At 38.6% G+C, this 17,437-nt stretch overlaps 1 protein-coding gene across 1 annotated transcript; it reads right to left on the bottom strand.

Annotated features, from left to right (window-relative positions):
• Window positions 1-8: 8 nt before the first annotated feature.
• On the bottom strand, window positions 9-11,159 carry pcyt1bb (phosphate cytidylyltransferase 1, choline, beta b). Its single transcript, XM_017704430.2, has 8 exons — window positions 11,066-11,159; window positions 4,131-4,230; window positions 3,744-3,860; window positions 3,229-3,380; window positions 2,972-3,050; window positions 2,439-2,581; window positions 2,146-2,334; window positions 9-1,410 (listed from the first exon to the last, which is right to left on the bottom strand). Exons 1-8 carry the CDS (start codon window positions 11,132-11,134, stop codon window positions 1,291-1,293), a joined length of 969 nt encoding a protein of 322 aa, XP_017559919.1. The 5' UTR covers window positions 11,135-11,159; the 3' UTR covers window positions 9-1,290.
• Between the last annotated feature and the right edge of the window lie 6,278 nt (window positions 11,160-17,437).

Here is a 17,437-nt window from a genome sequence, read left to right as displayed (position 1 = left end):
GATGGCTGTTAATAAAGAGTTGTGGTTTATTACATTTTTAAAAGCATAGAATTACAAATGTTGGAGCTCATTGAAGTACACCTGATTGAGTTGCTCAACAGAATCAATAAATACAAAATCACATCAATAAATACCAATCATCTTAGTAACGTATCAAAATTACAACGTAGTGTCAATGTAATTTCACAGGCAGTGCTTTAGGTTCTAAACAAACAGTGATACTGGAATGCAGCAAACAGGTTTTGTGTGAGTGCGTATTTGTCTACATGTTTGTATGTGTGTTTGTATACACACAGTGGGGTCCAAATGTCTGAAACCACTGTTAAAATGCTTCTATTTTGCATTCTTTTAAATCTAATACAGAGTTTTTCATTACAAATTATGCTATTAGCATAACAATTTGAGTGAAAAGTAGAATCTGAATGTTTTTATGAAATTCAGAATTTCTTAGTATTTGGTATTCGGTCCCCTTTTTGCTTTAATGTGTCCTCAAGCTGGCATGAATTCCATAAGTCTGAGCAAAAGCCTCAGATCAGTAGATGAAATCCAGCTGGGAGCTGTCTAAAATCCGCTGTTTTTGTACTTAAAATGGTGAGTTTCACAAATTTGCTCCAGTGTAAATAGTGACCTAGAAATAGCGCAGAAAAAGTTGTTCTTCATTTTGTCATAACTTGTTTTAAAATTTTCAGAATTCTAAAATTTGCTGTTCCAGGTTTCAGAGAAAAATGTGATCTCACATATTTGGACAAAAAGTATTTGGACATTTGTTCCATACTTAAAAATATATTAAGTTTGTTGTGTGAGGAGACAAAACATAAAACCGAGTGGCATTTTTTGGCACTTTCAAAACAGGGCTGGTGTGTTTCAGATCATTATCGCTTAAGTAGTTTCCTTGCAGACTTTGCACCCCAAATGTCTTTAAATGCTTCTCAATGAATGATTCCATAAACACAAGAGAAACAGGCCCAAGCTTTGTCATTTCCACATCTGCACCTTACAGAACTGTTGTTGCAGTCTGGTTAGATTTTTTTTGTCCAGCCACAAACTAAACCATTAGTTTGATGTTGTGCTAAAAGTGTTTCTCTCAGAAACAAATATTCATTTTGCCAACTATTTTATTATGTAACTGAAGATTTTCAGAAATGGTTAAAGAGTTATAGAGTCCAAATACTTTTTGCTGCCTCTCTCTCTCTCTCTCTACATATATATATATATGTGTGTGTGTGTGTGTGTGTGTGTGTGTCTTCAACACTGCTACAGATGGGCTCCATTAGATATGGTTGATATGGGTCAGTAAGATGGGGGAGAGCAAGAGCGCCCTCTAGTGGGGCTGCTGCTGGGTGAGCTGCGGGGAGACTGGTATGGAGACAGAGCCTGGAGCACACGACCACTCCTCTCTTGGATCATATGCTGCCAAATGAACAGCGGAAAGTGTTAGAAAAACTCAGAGGTCAAAGTGAAAGACAGTGATGCCTGAGACTTTGTTTCATAGACCACTATGATCATGTTGTCATTCTCCAGTCAGCGCCACGCCCATATAAGGAACTTCAGGTTTAAAAGTAATTTCTCTGAGAAACTGAATGGGGTTTTCAAAAATTGCCTCTGTCACATCCTGTGATTATCAAAAAAGTTTCAAAGCTGATGCGTATTTGTCCTATAAGCATTTTTCTCTCGAATATCACTGGATCCTACGGAGCCCTGCTGGTGACATCCTGTATAAATAAAAATAATGCGTGGCCACAACTTGATAAGGCATGGGAACAAGATGATTAAGTCGTGGCCATGACTTAGTAAGCCGCGATCTTGTTCCCACGCCTTACTAAGTCATGGCCACGACTTAATCATCTCGTTTAAGTACAATTTCTACCCACGTTTTTGTTTGCTGACGTAAGTTTTCTTTTAGTTATTTCACTGAAGTAACAATAGGTTTATCTGAGCATGGGCTTAAGCCACTTTACCAACCTCTGCTAACAAGATTAATAAATACTTTTGTTGTCTAATCTACCTAAAGTCCCTTATTCACTTCATATTAATACGAATATAGTCAGAAATAGCCTCAAATCTCCAAATCGCATTACTAAATAGGTCACAACCTTAATAAGAAGTGGATGTCCATTTCATACTGTAGCACCCCCATACACTCACCCATGCTCCATCAGGACCAAAGAGTTCCAAGAAGTTCCCAATAAACTCTCTGGATTTCTCCTCCCATTTGAAGATGAGGTCATGGCTCTTCTCCTCTACACGGTGCACTAAGTGTTTGGACTTCTCCTCCACCGTCCTCACCGTCTCCTTCATCTTATCCACCTGGTTCTGCAGACGATACTTTTTCTCCTGTAATTGTTTGCAAGAAGTTAGCAAACTTCTTTTCTTAAAAGTATACACCCAAGCTGAGAATCACTTAAAAGTGTATGTAAAGCATATTTAAGGATTCTTACATTGATAAAACCAACATTCAGTTCCCGGGCTGTGTAGCCTCTCTGAAGGTTCCGTCTGACGTAGACGTCATAGTCTCTGACTATGCGTGTGATAAGGTCAGAGGTGGAGATGCCTTCTGTCCTCTGAGTGGCTACAAACATTCCTAACACACAACCCCAGCAGAGACATTTGGTCCATTCAATTATTTACCTCCCTCAAAACTAAACAAAGATGACTGATGATCAAAATTTAGAGAGCAAATATGAGAGGAAACATAACAATAGGGATATAACAATAAACTTGTGACTATGTTTCTGTTCGATTCACAGTGGTTCATGATTTGATATTCTCATGATATTTAAAACAGGATTCAAACGAAGAACAAAGACACAGTGAAATTAGTGTGAAGCACCAAAACAATTTATGTGCTAATAGCACCCTCTGGTGCATATATGATCTGGTAATATTGCATTGTCATTGCAATTTTGCCTTACTCATATTTACTATGTTGCATATAATGTCTGATTTTGGGAAATTCAGGGTCTGTCCCTACCTGCCGCTTTGATATGTTTATAGACATCATCTGATCCAGCAGAAGTGTACGGGATATCATCATGGGCTACAAAGTCAATCTGTGTAAAAGAAACAACTGCAGAATATCAGTAAAGTAGATTTAGATTAAGCATTTGAAAAATCTTGTTTATGTGACATCAGACACCAACCAGCTCCAGTTCTTGATGGTGACAATAATTTAGAAACATACAGTTGTATGTTGGGTGAGAAAATATGATTGCAAAGTACTCTACTGACCCTATGCTTTTTCAGGAACTCAGGTGTGAGGGTCCACGGGGCATTGCGGACCACCTCATCTACGTAGCGGCAGTGGATGAGGGCCTCGTAGCGCTCAGCTTCAGTCATCACTGTGTAGCCTTTATACTTATGTGTCAGCTCGTCATTACAAACTGAGACAGATATACACAGATATAATTAAGTCTCCTTGTTTTCTGTGGAGCAAGTTAAAGCTTTATTAGGCCTCACTTAAACTCTGTGTAGGTCAGGGGTGTCCAGTCTTATCCGCAAAGGGCTGATGTGGCTGCAGGTTTTCATTCCAACAAAGCAGGAGCTCACATAATCAGTTGAAGACTGACCAATTGATTAAAGAAGTGGAATCATTATTTGGAATGAAAACCTGTAGCCACACCGGTCTTTGTACACACCTTTTTGGAGGTTGGACACCGCGGTGTAAATGTTTCAAAATAGGAAGACTAATGTTTCTCTGCTGGTAGTCAGTGTGTCTGTGAGCTGTTTATGTGTGTATACCTCACCTCCAACAATCAAGCGTGTGTTGGGGAACAGATTCTTGGCTTGCATTAGAGCTCGTGCATGGCCGGAGTGGAAGAGGTCAAAGATTCCATCAGCATAGACTCTCACAGGCCGGTGAGCTAAAGAAGAAGGGACATTTCTCGAAAGCTCACTGCTTCCATATTCTTCACACTCACACATCTCATTTACAAAGAAAATCTTTAAAAGAACCATTTTTAGGGCATCAACTGTGCTTCTTTTTTGGCATTGCTTTAAAATCATTTTTGGTAACTTTATGCTGCATTAATCACCTCAGTCTCTGCCCAGCACACTGTTCCATGTTCCAACAAAGTTCAGCACTACACAGAAATCTATCAGTCCATCTATGAACAAAAGAGAATTGGCCTTACCGGGAGTTCCCCGCCGGGCCTGGGCTAAGGTCAGCTTATCATGAGGGACATCAGAATCAGAGCCCGATGCTTTAGCAAAGACTGCTGGTTGTCTCAGAGTCTGTCAAAAGAAATTTGACATGGATTTCATTGATTCCCAATGCCAAACAGAAAACATGAAGCCTGATACAGATACCAACCGAGCAAAAATCGACAAACACTAACATTCTGGGGTTGGCAGTAGTTTTAGAATGTTAAGAAAACCACTAATCCAAATGAACTAGTGTGACCTGAACAGTCTAGAACCGTGTGAATGGGAAAATATTCTAGGACAGTGTGGATGAGGACAATCGTTTAAAACTGTGAATGGGGAGAACATTCTAGATCAGTGTGAATGGGGAGAACATTCTAGAACAGAGTGTATGGAGGAGAGCAGTGTATGGGGAGATCATTCTAGAGCATTCATGAGTTGGGATAACATTCTAGAAAAGTGTGAATGGTGAGAATAGTCTAGAACAGTGTGAGAATGGAGAACATTCCAGATTAGTGTGAATAAGCAAAATAGCCTAGAGACTCTCAACAATCACACTCAGGTATGGCTAATCAACACAGTGTTGGGCTTTGTTGGGTCAGTGCGCTCTGCCCTTTAGCCATGTTTACTTTCAACAGAGAGAGAGAGAGTGAGAGAGAGAGCGAGAGAGAGAGAGAGACAGAGAGAGAGAGACAGAGTGAGAGAGATCATTAGAGGCAGGATTATGCTGGGCAGAGTTGGACTGAGTGTTCTGACCTGATAACAACCTGCCAAGCATTTAAATGGCCATAACTAATTATACAGTCTTCAACAGCCATAAAGATAATTGCTCTAGAACAGTGCTGCTCCCGGTGATGCACAGCACTACTCTCAGCCTCAACACACCTTCTCCTTTTCATGAAGAGTTTGATCATTTTAACCCAAGAGCAGACCATAAGATGCCAAATGAACTCAAAAATTTCATCACAGGATCTGCGATTAGCTCTTGCCACTGCGGATGTCAAAGTACCATTAGAAAGAGACTGCACAAATCTATCCTATATGGGAGGTACACCAGGATGAAGGAATTGCTGTCTAAAAGAACATCAGGGCATGACTAAAGCTTGCTAATCAATATCTAGGCAAGGACCAGGACTTCTGGAACAATGTGCTCTGGACAGATGAGTCAAAGATAGAGTTGTTTGGGCACAGTACCAGAGGGCAACATTTCAAAAGGAGAGCCTCATACCAATAAAGCATGGTGGTGAAAATGTTATGGTTTGGCGCTGCTTTCCTGCATCAGGGCCTGGTCAACTTGCAACCTGCAGAGAATGTAAGGCCATCTGTTCATAAGCTGAAGCTGAAGAAGTGGACCTTGTGACAGGATAAAGATCCCAAACATACAAGTAAATCCAAGGAATGGCTCAAAAAGAAAAAAAATTAGTCTAGTAAAGCCCAGACCTAAACCCCACTGAAATGCTGTGGGTTGATTTAAAACAGGCTGTACACGCATGAAGGAACAGGCAAAGAGTTCAAAAGAATTCTTCCAGGAGATTCCAGGAACTGGTAGACAGTTACAAGAAATACCTACGTTAATTTGTTTCTGTCAAAAGGGGCAGCACCAGTTACTGAAATGTGCTTAATTTTCAGCAGACAAAAATGACATCTCAATCAATTTATTATCAAATGAATGACTGCAAAGTCAAATGTCTTCTGTTTTTGTTCTATTACTTAACATTTATTTATACATACTGTTTAGCTGATGATCAAATACTTCTATGCCCACATATATAAGAGCGTCAGCCAAATGCCGTAAATGTAAAATAGTGCTCAACACCGCAGTGGACAATCCTGACATAACTGCTATGTTCATTCCCTCAATTCTTCCTATCTGGTATTAGATAAGAAACTGCAATGACAAATGATCCATAGACACGCAATGAACACACAGAATATGTACATGTACTCTAACTCTGTGATGTTGTCAGTGGCCTTTGGACCATCGGCTGTTGAAAGAACTTCCTCAGAACAGCCAATCGAGGACAAACAAGAATAGTAAGAGGCATTTCATAGCAGGCAGTGGCTGAGGATCTGGATATTTCATGTTGTAACCCTGTTTATGGCCAATATGGGCAAAGTGGAGACACACAGACTTGCCCTGTCAAATGTAGTTCTGTGTGCACAAGTTATTACAGGATAGACGCATGGAAATGTCATGTAAATCATGTCGTACAGTTAACACAAACTAGCTAGACAGTGGCAACATAAACTTTACATTGGATAAGAACAAATGTGTTGAAGATAAACATAAAATGCCATAGTTTACATAAAGATTTCAGTCAAATACGTAGTATCACTGTAACAACAACACAGATGACTGCGGCACCATATTGTAAATATATTGATAACTGGTACATAATTACAACCTCATTTCCAAAAAATGTTGGGACGCTGTGCAAAATGTAAATAAAACTAAATCCAATGATGTGCAAGTTGTTGAAACCCTATGTTTGAAAATAGTACAAAGAATAAAGTTTTTTATGAAGCTAAAGTTGAAGAAGTGGACCTTGTGACAGGATAAAGATCCCAAACACACAAGTAAATCCATCAAGGAATGGCTCAAAAAGAAAAAAAATGAGTCTAGTAAAGCCCAGACCTGAATCCCACTGAAATGCTACATTAATTTGTTTCTGTCAAAAGGGGCAGTACCAGTTACCAGTTAAATAGAAGGTAAACAGGAAAAGTGTGAAAAAAACACGACACTAATCATAAAAATAAACATTAATTGTAGAAAAATTGAATAATAAAAAATAATATAAATATAAGAGGCTATGAAATGAACACTAAAGTGACATAAGGCACATACAGATTAAGGTCTGTAGGTATAAATAGTGCAAATATAAACAGTAGTGCAGTTAGAATGAACAGGAAAATATTTCACTTTCAAAACTACAGCAGTTGGTCTCCTCAGTTCCCAAACGCTTACAGAGTGCTGTTAAAAGAAGAGGTGATGAAGCACAATGGTAAACATGCCCCCAACTTTTTTTGGAACATGTTGTTGGCATCAAATAAAAAATGGGCACACATTTTCCCAAAAACAATCTAATCTCTCAGTGTCAATATTTGATATGTTGTCTTTGTAGTCTTCTTCTTCTTTCGGCTGCTCCCTTTAGGGGTCGCCACAGCGGATCATCTGCCTCCATCTTGCCCTATCCATTGCCTCCTCTACTTTCACACCAAGATATCTTGTCTTTGTAGTATTTTTCTTTAAAAGTATGGTTTACATGATTTTCATATCATTGCATCCTACTTTTCTTTACATTCTGCACAGCATCCCAACGATGGGAGGAAAATCCTGCCAAAAAGGACATGAAAATGAAAACAATCAAATGTAAATGCAAACCTCTTTTTGGCATTTCTTTTTCTAAACAACTGCGCAAATATCCTGCCAAAATTAAAAATGAAATGAAATGCCTTCATTTGCAATTTCATTCATTTTTCACATGAGTGCAAGCCATTTGTGACAAAAATAAAAATAAATTGAAAACGCCTATTTGTCATTTCATTGTAGTCGTTATTCTGGTTTTTCACAGGCAAATCTAAAATGAAAACGCTAACAGACAAAAGAAAACACAAACTTCACTTTGGCTTTGGCTTTTCTACATGAAACGCAGAAAACGTGTCAAAACTAAAATCAAAATGAAATGAAAAAAAGTCTTTTATCTTGAGGAATGCTGGAGATTCCGACGCGGATGGCTGAGGATGTCCTAAAATGTACCCGTAACCCTGCATAGTGCTAATTAACATATATTTGCATGTTGGTCAGTTAGAAAAAGAAAACTGGAAAATGAAAAGTGCATCTGCAGCAGGTGGCGCTGATGTTCGTTTTCATTTTGCTTCATTTTGCATTTTCATTTTAATTTTATCAGATTTGCAGCCAATCACTATGAAAAAGAAACAAGAAAGTAAACTTTGCATTTTGATTTTAGTTTTGACACATTTTCTGCATTTCATGAAGAAAAGCCAAGGCCAAAGTGAAGTTTGTTTTTTCTTTTGTCTGTTAGCGTTTTCATGTTAGATTTGGCCGTGAAAAACCAGAATAACGAATACAATGAAATGACAAATAGGCGTTTTCAATTTATTTTTATTTTTGTCACAAACGGCTCGTACTCATGTGAAAAATTAAATTGCAAATTAAATTTCATTTCATTTTCAATTTTGGCAGGATATTTGCACAGATGTTTGGAAAAATGGCAAAAAGAGGTTTGCATTTACATTTATTGTTTTCATTTTCATTTCCTTTTTGGCAGGATTTCCCTCCCATACTCAACTCTTGTACAAAGAGATGCAAAAAAATAATAATTGTGCAAATTCATGCTAATGAGTGTGCCCCATATAGCATGTTATCTGTGCCCCACTGCACGCTACCTGTGCCCCACTGTATGTTACCTTTGCCCCACTGCATGTTAACCCCTTCAAATGCCAGGCCTATTACATTTGAAGGCTTATTGTTCAGTAACTACAGGGACTTTAATGTAATCTAGCTGAGTTATAGAGTTGTGTAATGAAACTTTGGGCCTGAGTGGCCCCTGGGAATTTAAAGGGTTAACTGTGCCCCCTGTATGTTAACTGTGCCCGACTGTATGTTAACTATGAGCCACTGCATGATGGAACAAGTCTTTGCTGACTCAGATGAGCAAACTACTCATGTGCACACAAATATTATGTAAGAGTTTTATTGATTTAGTGCCCTCCATTACTCCACAGCATTATCACAGAAGACCATGTGTTATAGGAATGACAGCAAATCAGACCTGAATGAATGTTCAAGCAGTGTATATAAATGCCAAGTACTACAAAAATAACATTCAGCATTTTAAAATAAAAAAAAATTATAATTTTGAAATTTGTCAGTTAATATGGATTACAATTAAACACACAAACACACACACACACACACACACACACACACACACACACACACACACACACACACACACACACACACACACACATCATGAACTATAATCTATCATTTAAATTTAAATGGAAAAGGCATGAGTTACTATGTAATAATGCTGCAGTAAAGTTTTATAGATTTTTTTTAGGGATATGTACACATAATGTGATCATGTTCATCTTCAACAGTCTTATATGCTTTTTTGATTTTCTAAGTGGCAATTACTGAACACATCCTCTACTGAAAAAACACTTCTGCGCATTTTAATGCACAATTACTGTTTATCTTCTAGCTCACTGGGGGCAGATAAAATATATGTGGCCTGAGCAAAAGTTATTTTACATTTTATATTTAATGTTTCCTTTTTTCACCAATATGGTAACCTCTGCAAATAAACAGAACCTGTCAATTACAATGAGAAAATGACATATTTCAGTTTGTTCTCTGTAGAGGATGTTTTTACTTTTAACTAATGTTTACCTACAAATTCAATAAAACATGTCATTTGACTAGGGAGTGCAAACTTTTGCATACAACTGTGTGTTTGTATCTATTTGTTAGGGATGCGCAATGATATTGGAATCATATCCACGTCAGCAGATCATGATCAAATCAGTTTCATCTGCATCAAACAGATGATTAGATTTGACTTATGTATTAAACCAACAGTTGATGATGTAGTGCAGTTTGGAAGTGCAGAAACTTTAGCTGATATTGGGTTACCGTGATAAAATATTAGCATTTTATTCAATTTACTGATTTTGTAGAACAGCATAAATAAATGCTAGATTGCTCTGTAATGCAAATCCAGGTAGTTTTGATTTGTACATGAAATATATTAGATATTGTACCCCGAGTGCCTTAAACATCTGACATCACCAGCAATGCACTGATGTGTGAATTGTAGACCGGTGCTGATATCAGATATTTTTATGTCCATATCTGTGGATGCTTTAGACCTACTTAGAGAGAAATGTTAATATGATATAAAATATACAGCAAAATATACAAACAAATCCATTTTATCACAGCAGCCCAGTGTCACCTAAACATTCTGCTCTTCCAGAACACAATAAATGCATAATTAAATTAATTTCAAAATGAATTATTAGCAAAATGTAAAAATCTATCCAATTCATTTAAAAAAACAATTATTAACAGATACCAGTGTGATGCTGGTGTCATCACACAGCTGTAGACCAAAACTCAAAAAGTTGCCAGTGATAAAAGCTAGACTGTTGTTATGGAGTGATAACTTGTTCACAGACTGTAAGTCACAGTGGCACAGGAGTGGAATTCCACCATATTTTATTTCTGCATAATAAAATCATTCAGATGTAAGAAAGTCAGAGCGGTTTGGTGTGAAATGCTCCGGTCTACAGAAACTCACTGAGCCAGAAGTGTTCACAGCGGTGGCGACAGGAACCAGACGTCTGAAGACGTTAATGCCTCTAAAAGCTCCTTCACAGAAAGTGATTAGATGAAGTGGTTTAGAATGTGCTGCCTAAAGCTGGAGATGTTATTTGATTAGTTTTCAGTTAAGAGTTTGGTCTAAAATGTGTTTTAATGCATTAATGGCTTAGAGGTGCATGCAGGTGGTTGTAATACAAAATAGCCCCCAAAGAAAACCTTTTTTTCAGTTTTCTTTTATCAACATTACATAAAAACACTCAAAGGACACGTGCAGAGTCATGCAGCTTCGTTTAGGACAGGTGTATATTTGTGTTACAGACATTGTGACGCCTGGTTCCTATCACCACCACTGTAAAGAAACCTGAGAGGGTAAGTTTCTCTACAATGAACCTTACACATCACATCACGTCTGAACGACTTTGTTTACATCTCAACCACTGAATTACGCAGAAATGTTGAAAATTCGGTGGAACTCCCCTTTAATCATCTCCGCCGCGGACTGTGTCAGTACAGAAGGATGAAGAACCGCAGCAGAAGCTCCGTGAAGGAGCCGCAGGCGCGGTCTGGTGTTACCTGGGCTGGTGGAGGGTTGCGGCGCGGGTGTGAATGTGCGCGTGAGCCGTGTCGCCTCCTGTTCACCATGCTGGAGGTTCGGGTTTCTCCAGTCAGAGGGCTCCGCGGGCACGCGCTGCTTGTATCACATACTTTGGACACGCGCCGCCTCCTGCGCTATGATTGGCTGGGAGTGCGGCGAACTTCTGGCGTAGATAAACTACTAGCCAATCAAAGGGCAGGAGAACAGACAGAACCAGCCAATCCTAACGCAGGAGGGATGGAACTAAAACAACCCAGCTCACCGGGGACGCCCTGCGCTACAGGGAAACCACTGGAGGCCCAGTCTGATCTCACTTCTCACTCGAATTCATTCACAGTAGTAAAAATAGCTGGTGACATCCTGTAATGCGTGGCCACGCCTTATTAACGCCACGACTTAATCATCTCATTCCCATGCCTTACTAAGTCGTGGCCAAACATTAGGATCTCGTTCCCACGCTATACTAAGTCTTGGCCACAACTTAATCATCTCATTCCCACATAAAATGGCCACGCATTATTTTTATTTATACAGGATGTCACCAGCGGGGCTCTGTAAAAAAATGTGTGTGAACATACAAACATTTGTTCAGAGTTTCCCAGTTACCTGATGGTATAAAACTTCCAGCCTACAAGTAAAGTTACTGTGCAAGTGCGTTTTTCATTCATCAAGGTACAAACAATGTAAATGCACCCTCAAAGGTACAACAGTCGATTTAAGGTCCAGTTGTGTATCTTAAATACACTTTCCCAGGTAAAAACTAACCTGTATAAATAAAAATAATGTTTGGCATGACTTAGTAAGGCGTGGGAATGGGATGATTAAGTCATGGCCATGACTTAGTGAGGCGTGGGAATGGGATAATTAAGTCATGGCCACGACTTAGTAAAGCATGGAAACAAAATCTCACTATGTGGCCACGACTTAATAAGAAGCGATCTCGTTCCCACGGCTTACTAAATCATGGCCATGACGTAATCATCTCATTCCCATGCCTTACTAAGTCGTGGCCACGCATTAGGATCGCATTCCCACATGTTAATTAGGTGTGGCCACGCCTTATTTTTTATTTATACAGGATGTCACCAGCAGGCTCCGTACGTATGTATACCTTTTCATAACCAGTAAAATAAAAAGCCTGGAGATGAGACGGGATGTGTGGACTCAGTACAACTTAGAAAACATAATTTCAAAGGATTATTTTATAAATATGTTCCCTGACTAAAGGTACTGAGATTGAGGGTACCACCCCAGTGAGAAGAGGGGTACTGCCCCAGTGACAGTTTAGCACCTTTATTACACCTGAGAGTGTAATGTCAAATTGAAGTAAAACTAATCATAGTCTTGTCCTTAATTAGACTAGTGATGACTCAGTGCAGTAGTTTTTACTTTAAAATATTGGCCTAAATACGAAATGATTCTAAATCTAAGTCTGATAATATTTTGATTAATATTTCTTATTCATTTTTTCTTACTATTACTATAATTACTAAGAAGTAAAAACAAAGACTTGACAACTGAGATTAACTTTCTTAAAATCATTAATAGGTAAAAATGACTAAATATTTGAAATAAAAAAAGAAATGTTATCTGTTCTCCGGCACCTACAATTTGATCATATTACTGACTGACTGAATGTTTGTTGTCTATTGAAATGTGATGTTTTAGACAACCCCGCGACCCGGACAGAGAAGCAGTTTAGACCAGCTCATTAATAAGTCTAACAAGTAAGTAAAAAGTGTATGAGCCAGGATAATTAGAGCTTCAATTATCGATTATCAGCATGGGATGAAAATACAAGCTTTGTTGAGGCTCTACTCAGTTCATTGTAGAGTTTAGTCATTGCTAATGTCCAACCACTTGATGACACAGTGCCCCCAGTCAGGGAGGTGAAGCCTTCCTTACGTTTACATTTATGGCATTTGGCAGACGCTCTTATCCAGAGTGACTTACAGTTTGATCATTTTACACAGGTAGGCGATGGTGGTGTTAGGAGTCTTGCCCAAGGACTCTTATTGGTGTAGTGTAGGGTGCTTACCCAGGTGGGGATTGAACCCCAGTCTACAGCATAGAAGGCAGAGGTGTTTCCCACTACACAACCATCTGACTGCCTTCCTCTCCTGAGAGTTTTCCACCTTCCTGTCCTGAGAGTTTTTTCTTCTGAGTTTTTATTGCCAGGATTTGAACTCATGATCGCTTGATGGGCAGGTAGTCAGATGGTTGTCCCACTCAGGTGCCACAGAGTTGCTTAAATGTCCAAGAAAGACTGAAAAGGTGAATGAATTCAGAGCAGTGTGACCTGCATGGGCTTTAATAGTTTCTCATAATTTTTAAAGCTGACCTGACTTTTTTTTTGAAAAGCTTTGGGCAATCGAACAATAAAAACGCTGTTCAAGATTATCTAAAACCAACAAGCCCATATTACATATGTCTTCAATGTAGTAGAGGACAAGAGAATATGAGGAAACATAAAACACAGTTTTTAAATTAATTTCATCACTGAAAGACAGAAGTTTGGCAATATCTGTATCACCCATGTGAAAATTTAATTGCCCCCTAAACTTAATAACGGCGTCACCTTTAGCAGGAACAGCTGCAACCAAGTGCTTCCTGTCCCCTTGCAGTTTGAAGGTATAACTGAATGAAAAGCAAAGGAGAATCAAATAATAAAAACATCGCTATTTATGATATTCTTACAAACCAAAATGTACACGTGTGTCGCACCAGAGAGTAAAACAAACTTGTGTATTTAATTACGTACTTAATTCTAGTCAAATACACAGACACAGACACACACACACACACAGACACACACGCACACACACACACACACACACACACACACACACACACACACACACACACACACACACACACATACACATCTTCAGCAAAGATGGTGCTATATAGAACCATGAACACGATTTAAATGATTTAAATCTCAAAAACACTTCTGTAAATCCATTTACAATTTCATAGATTGTATTAGGACACTATATAGAAAGGTGCATGATGCAGCATGTGGGATTGTGGGAAAATGTGTTATAAATCATATCTCTATTCCGTATGAGGACCATATGACCAGCAGGTGTCAGCAGTCTACAATACTTCCATTAGAGAGGTGTAATGGCTGCTTCAGGCGGCTCTTGAAGGGACCTGTAAAGAGAGATTCATTATTACTGAAAGTTATTGGATGATTAGTTTAGACAATGCAGTATCACTTTATTCTGGGAACCCCTCATAGATGCATTGTAAATCAGCTTATCTGTACAATTACTGCTTTTTTGAGCAAGCTCAAATTAAGCCATTGACTTAAACAATTAAACACAAAAACAGCCATTTCATTTCACATCTAAAACCAGTATAGATAAGTCTTCTTTTGTATGTTTTTTGTATGGATTTTGTATGTAATGCTGGTGATGGTAAAACAAATCTTTAAAAAAAGACTTTTTTTTGAGGACTATTTTGCCTTAGAACAACCTAAATGTATCCCTCCACCATGAACAGATTAATGTACATTTTAGGCCAAAACTTATCCCAAAACTACTATAAAATGATGTCTCAGACATCAGGCTGAGTATTCATAACCATTTGACGTAACTTCCTGTGATGTACCTTTTAGAGGCCTTAAATTCTTTAGACGTCTGGTTCCTACCACTACCACTGTGAATGATTCCGACTCAGTAAGTTTCACTAGAATCAAACATTTTGCACCAAACTACTCTGAATGACATCATTTACATCTTAGCCATTTAATTATGCCGAACTTTTGAAAAATCGATGGAGTCACAGTAGTTTAGCTCTGTAAGTCTGATGCAGAGCTAAAAAACGATGGATTAGGAGATCTACAACTGAGTAAACTCAACAGAGCTGCAAAATATATTACCTTTGACTTGACTTTAACTCTAAACCTAAATCTAATCTTAACATCAATCCTAATTCTAGACCTAACTGTAAGCACTGTTGATATCCAGCTGTAATTTACCAGGTAGTTTATTAGCAGTTTAACATCTATAGAAAATCCTTGAGGACCATCGAAATAAGGAGTAGCTTTGGTGGAATGATAATTTATTTGACAATCAAGTGAATCATCTGTCCATTTGTTCACTTAACGTGATTTATCCAACTGTTTATGATTTACAGTAGCTTTACAGTGCTATTTTCAGTGCCTTTGCTCTTTCTCTAAAGTCACACAACATAGGGACATAGGGTTTTTATTAGATTTGTTTTATTTGATTTGTGTTTTCTCATATGAGATGATGTTAGCATTTTTCTACACAACAGTTCATTTGAACACTTTTATGGGCAACATTTAAGATGCACCACTTCAAATAATTGACAACCTGAGGTGGAAGAAGGTAAGAAATCCAGCAGGAGAGCTCTGTGAGCTCTCTTGTTGATGAATACTGTCCTGCAGTATCCATTACTTTGCTGACATCTTTGCTACGTTCTGTTGTCATGAGCTTACTGAACAATCAGCTATGGTATGTTCGCACCTGTTTTTCACATGTCTCACCAAACAAAAGCAAGTCCATGTCAGTAGAAGAGCCTTGTTCACAGTGCTGTGGAAAAGAACTTGCCTGATTTCCTGTATTGCTGCATATTTGTGACACTAATTGCTTTCAGAATGTAATATATGACATAGGGAGCCTGAAGAAATGATAAATGGTTGTTTCATTTATTGAATGGAAAAAAGTTATAGCACCCATGTAAAAAATTGCCCCTAAACTGGCTGTTCCACATTTATCAGCAGCAAGTGCATCCGAATGCTTTGTATAACTGGAAATCACATGGCTGTGGAGGCCCACTCTTCTTATCAGAATTGCTTTAATTCAGCCCCAGTGGAGGGCTTTTAAGTGTGAACTGTTCAAGTTCTGTGACCATGTGACACTGGGCTGAACAATTTGGGGAAAATATCAGTTTTAACTGCAATTATTTTCTATAAAAAAAGGTCAAAGGCTTTTTTTAGGCCAAGAACACCAGTAAATCCCACTCAAATGGTGACTTAAGAGGGAAAGGCAAAAACCTACTTAATCTAAATCAATGGAACCAGAAGTCATTTTGGACCAGTTTGTTTGGTCCATTTATACACAATGTAAAGGGCAATTGGCACTATTCTGTCAAAAACTCAAAAACGGAGATACAAGGGTTTCTTCTGCCAACAGCAACACACACACACACACACACACACACACACATACACACACACACACACGTATATATTCATATGTTTACTTCACATTGCTGGAAAGGTTCTATATAAGGGATGTTTAGATTCAACAGAGCTGGCAATAATCAAGCTTGGGTGTGTCTAGTTTAACTGATTCCAGGTGTCTAAGGCAAACCTTGAACTGATATAGGATCTATGTGTAGGTTGTTTAAAAAGGTTCCTCATACTCACACATTTCATCAAGATTCTTTAAAGAAACAAAATTGGGTTCTCCAAAAAGCCTTTAGACTGTCGATCGATGAATTGATAATGATTGCTGCACCAAATACACAGGAAGCCCGAGAAAAAGTGTTCATATTTTGGCATATGTACATTATCAACACTGCACACTTACGTACTATGATAGAAATGTATATATTATATAACCACCAGTGCCATGTACTTTGCTGCAGCAGGTCAGCAAAAGATGAAAATAGCCACATCAACTGTGTTGAATAAATAAGAGCCCCATCTATTAATCACTTCTATCACCATAGGCAAAATTTGGGTGACCAATTTGTCTTAAAAGGGCCTTGTCAGCACCACAAGCTCAGCGTCCATGGCTTTGTGTCATTTTCAGAAGTAAAATGGCAGTCAGCCACCCTAGTGTGTCTCTCAGGCATCCCCCCAGTGTGGAACATTTAGCTCTGCAGATTATTACAATTACCTGCCACAGTTACTCACCAGCCGCATTTAGCAGTGGCCTTAGGCTGCGGTGCAACTCTGAAGTAGCTTGAGGTGCCACCAGCTTCAAGGAAGTGGACAAGCTGCTATCCAAATTAATAGGGTGGCTTTTTGGAACCTCATTGGCGCTCCATTTGGACATTGGACAGAATTCCTTCTCAGAAAGATCAGGTCTTCCCCAGAACTGTGTTGTTCTCTTATGGTGTGGCCTACATCTCTCTTAGAATGCATGTTCAGAACATATTGTTTAAGGAGACAGATCAGGACTATTCCAATTTTTGCTGTTGGTGTTCAGACAATATTTTGGTTTTCCTGAGGAAGTATGAGGCTGCATGTTCCTCATATCAGCTCTCCGTGATCTGAAACATTATTAACCAATGATTGGTAGCCTAAATCTCAAATGGCTTCACAATAAGTATGCAATGGAAGAATGAGAGCAATGCTTTCCTGAAAAGAG

The sequence above is a fragment of the Pygocentrus nattereri genome, chromosome 16 (genome assembly GCF_015220715.1).
Source record: "Pygocentrus nattereri isolate fPygNat1 chromosome 16, fPygNat1.pri, whole genome shotgun sequence".
Lineage (NCBI taxonomy): Eukaryota > Metazoa > Chordata > Actinopteri > Characiformes > Serrasalmidae > Pygocentrus > Pygocentrus nattereri.
This window is presented reverse-complemented; position numbering and strand designations above follow the sequence as displayed.